Source organism: Mandrillus leucophaeus, unplaced genomic scaffold (assembly GCF_000951045.1).
Source record: "Mandrillus leucophaeus isolate KB7577 unplaced genomic scaffold, Mleu.le_1.0 Scaffold53, whole genome shotgun sequence".
In the NCBI taxonomy this organism is placed as follows: Eukaryota; Metazoa; Chordata; class Mammalia; order Primates; family Cercopithecidae; genus Mandrillus; species Mandrillus leucophaeus.
The window spans coordinates 830,052-833,397 of record NW_012105697.1 but is presented as its reverse complement, the minus strand read 5'-3'; the positions used below and the strand labels follow the sequence as shown (position 1 = coordinate 833,397).

General features: G+C 48.8%; 1 protein-coding gene across 1 annotated transcript in view; it reads right to left on the bottom strand.

Annotated features, from left to right (window-relative positions):
* Positions 1-144: 144 nt before the first annotated feature.
* Positions 145-3,346, bottom strand: part of NLRP2 (NLR family, pyrin domain containing 2) — a 43,680-nt gene continuing 40,478 nt past the window's right edge. The window contains exons 9-10 of the mRNA XM_011997014.1: positions 2,782-2,949; positions 145-528 (exon numbers count right to left, since the gene is read on the bottom strand). Of these exons, the coding sequence (XP_011852404.1) occupies positions 390-528; positions 2,782-2,949 (307 nt within the window). The 3' untranslated portion in view covers positions 145-389. The remainder of the gene's footprint in view (positions 529-2,781; positions 2,950-3,346) is intronic.

The window sequence follows — 3,346 nt, the reverse complement described above, 5'->3', positions numbered from 1 at the left end:
TGTTAGCCAGGATGGTCTCGATCTCCTGACCTCGTGATCCACCCACCTCGGCCTCCCAAAGTGCTGGGATTACAGGCGTGAGCCACTGCGCCCGGCCAAGATATCTTTTCTCTAACGTGTCAAAGTCCATTATTAAGTAACAGCTTCATTTGTGAATGCTCTCACCTTTATTTCTCTCAATGTACCCGTGATACAGATATTTCATATGTAACAAAGTTAAGGACGTGTGCACATGTAAAACAGAGGTAGAACCATGGCTGAAACATCTAGCCTAGCAGTGAACTCATTATCCCTGAGGAGTGGGGGCGGGGGAGAAGAGGAGTCACAGGCAGTTCACCAACACCTGGAAAATCAACGACTTCGTGGAGAATGAACGACTCTGGGGAGATTCAGATCATGAAGTCATGAGAAGAAGGTCTTTTTTTCCAGGGATCATGTTTCTCAGTATCAATAATCAGTTGTGGGTTGTTTTCTTCTATTTCTTCCAGCAGCTTATGGAGTTCATCATTAAAGTCATCTATTTTCAACCTGGGGTACAATGGGGGAGGAAAAGGTTACTTTGTGTATCAAGAAGATTTTTCAAATTCCCAAGTACCTGAAATTCTGTTGAGGTCACCTTTCCTGATTATTCTAGGTGGCAAAGGAGTGTTCCATATTGATTTTGTTTTTTTCTTTGAGACAGTCTGTTGCCCAGGATAGAGTGCAGTGGCACCATCTCAGCTCACCGCAACCTGTGCCTCTAGGGTTCAAGCCATCCTATCCTCTGCCTCCTGAGTAGCTGGGACTACAGGCGCCTGCCACCATGCTCAGCTAATCTTGTATTTTTAATAGAGTTGGGGTTTTACCACGTTGCCTAGACCGCACCTGGCCTGATTGCTTATTTATTTTTCAATATAAAATGAGGCCAGATGTGGTGGGTCATGCCTATAATGCCAGCACTTTGAAAGAGTGAGGGGGGCAGATCACTTGAGGTCAGGAGTTTGAGACCAGCCTAGGCAAGATGGTGAAAGATCCATCTCTACTAAAAATATAAAAGTTAGCTAGGTGTGATGGTGCATGCCTATAGTCCCAGCTACTCAGGAGGCTGAGACAAAAGAATCACTTGAACCTGGGAGGTGGATGTTACAGTGAGCCGAGATCGGGCCACTGCACTCCAGCCTGAGCAACAGAGTGAGATTTTTGTCTCAAAAATAAATAATAAAATGCAAAATTAAAGACTTTCATTTATCTTTTTAATCCTTTTTTTCATTCCTCTTATTCTCAACCATGTTGATCTGATAGAGAAAAACGTAACATCAGGTTAACCTTGTAATGGTATCAAGCCACTGTGTATTTTTAGACTCTTGTTTATCATGCACAGAAAATCCAATTGCTGAGTGTGGCTGGGTTGTAGCTCTAATACCTGCCTACCTGCTCCATCACCCACTTTGGCAACTTCTACTCAGTGGACCCAAGAGTACCAGGTTAAACAGAGGAGATGCAGGCCAGGCGCGGTGGCTCACGCCTGTAATCCCAGCACTTTGGGAGGCTGAGGCAGGCGGGTCACCTGAAGTCGGGAGTTCGAGACCAGCCTGACCAACAGGGAGCAACCCCGTCTCTACTAAAAATACAAAATGAGCCAGACGTGGTACACATGCCTGTAGTCCCAGCTACTTGGGAGGCTGAGGGAGGAGAACTGCTTGAACCCGGGAGGCGGAGGTTGCAGTGAGCTGAGATCGCACCATTGAACTCCAGGCTGGGCAACAAGGGCAAAACTCCGTCTCCAAAAAATAAACTCAAAGCTTAAAAAGCCCTTAACGTCATATGTCTTTTGATCTGCAAAGTATCTTAGGCTGAGATTCATGTTAAGTAAACAAGTAATCTATGTTTCTTCTACATAAAGATTATTTTAAGCCAACAGTAGACTATATTGCTTGTGAGAATTTCTGGAAGTTCCCACACTTCTAGGAAGGGGCTCTTGGTTCTTGATGCCATGGTATTGAAATACAACTCAGGCTGGGTGCAGTGGCTCATGCCTGTAATCCTAGCACTTTGGGACGCTGAGGTGGGTGAACCACCAAGGTCAGGAGTTCGAGGCCAACATGGCAAAACCTGTCTCTCCTAAAGATACAAAAATTAGCTATGTGTGGTGGTGTATGCCTGTAATCCCAGCTACATGGGAGGCTGAGGCATGAGAATAGCCTGAACCTGGGAGGCGGAGGTTGCAGTTAGCTGAGATACTACACCACTATACCCCAGCCTGGGCAACAGAGCGAGACTCCATCTCAGAAAACAAAACAAAACCCAAAACCCCAACAAAACCCAACAAACAAAACACAATCCAATGACAACTGGCTCTCGTGAGCAGGTAGACAAGCAGCCATGGCTGGGTGCAATGGTTCATGCTTACAAACCTGGCTACTCAGGAACTGAGGTAGGAGGATTGCTTGAGCCCAGGAACTGGAGTGAGCCATCACTGTGCTGCTGGACTCCAGCCTGGGGAACACAGCGAGTTCTTGCCTCCAAGGAAAAAAAAGGGCTGGGTGCAGCGGTTCACGCCTGTAATCCCAGCACTTTGGGAGACCGAGGCGGGTGGATCACCTGAGGTCAGGAGTTCGAGACCAGCCTGGCCAACATGGTGAAAGCCCGTCTCTACTAAAAATACAGAATTAGCCGGGTGTGGTGGCGGGAACCTGTAATTCCAGCTACCGCATCAGTCTCCTATAGCAGGTTCGCGTCATTATGTTTCCCCTAAACCTACCACCCCGGAGGAAGCCTGACGGGGAAGTAAATGGATCATACCGGAGTGTCTGGAGCGTGCCAGGACGTGTCAAGGTTTTAAACAGCATCTTCACTCCACTAGACCCCAAGGGATTCTGGCCCAGGTCCAGGGTGATGAGGCTCTGGTTGCAGCTGAGGGCAGAGCAGAGGTCTTCACAACTGAAGGGAGGGATGGAACATCCCCACAACCTGAGGAAACACAGAAATGAGCATGTTTATTCAGCTGGTGCTGATCGATGCCCTCCCATAAGCCAAGCACAGCCTCGGGGCTTGGGGACCTCCATGACCAACACAAGTCTCAGGCCGGGCGCGGTGGCTCACGCCTGTAATCCCAGCACTTTTGGAGGCCCAGGTGGGCGGATCACGAGGTCAGGAGATCGAGACCATCCTAGCTAACCTGGTGAAACCCCGTCTCTACTAAAAAATACAAAAAACTAGCCGGGCGCGGTGGCGGGCGCCTGTAGTCCCAGCTACTCGGGAGGCTGAGGCAGGGGAATGGCGTGAACCCGGGAGGCGGAGCTTGCAGTGAGCTGAGATCCGGCCACTGCACTCCAGCCTGGGCGACAAAGACTCTGTCTCAAAAAAA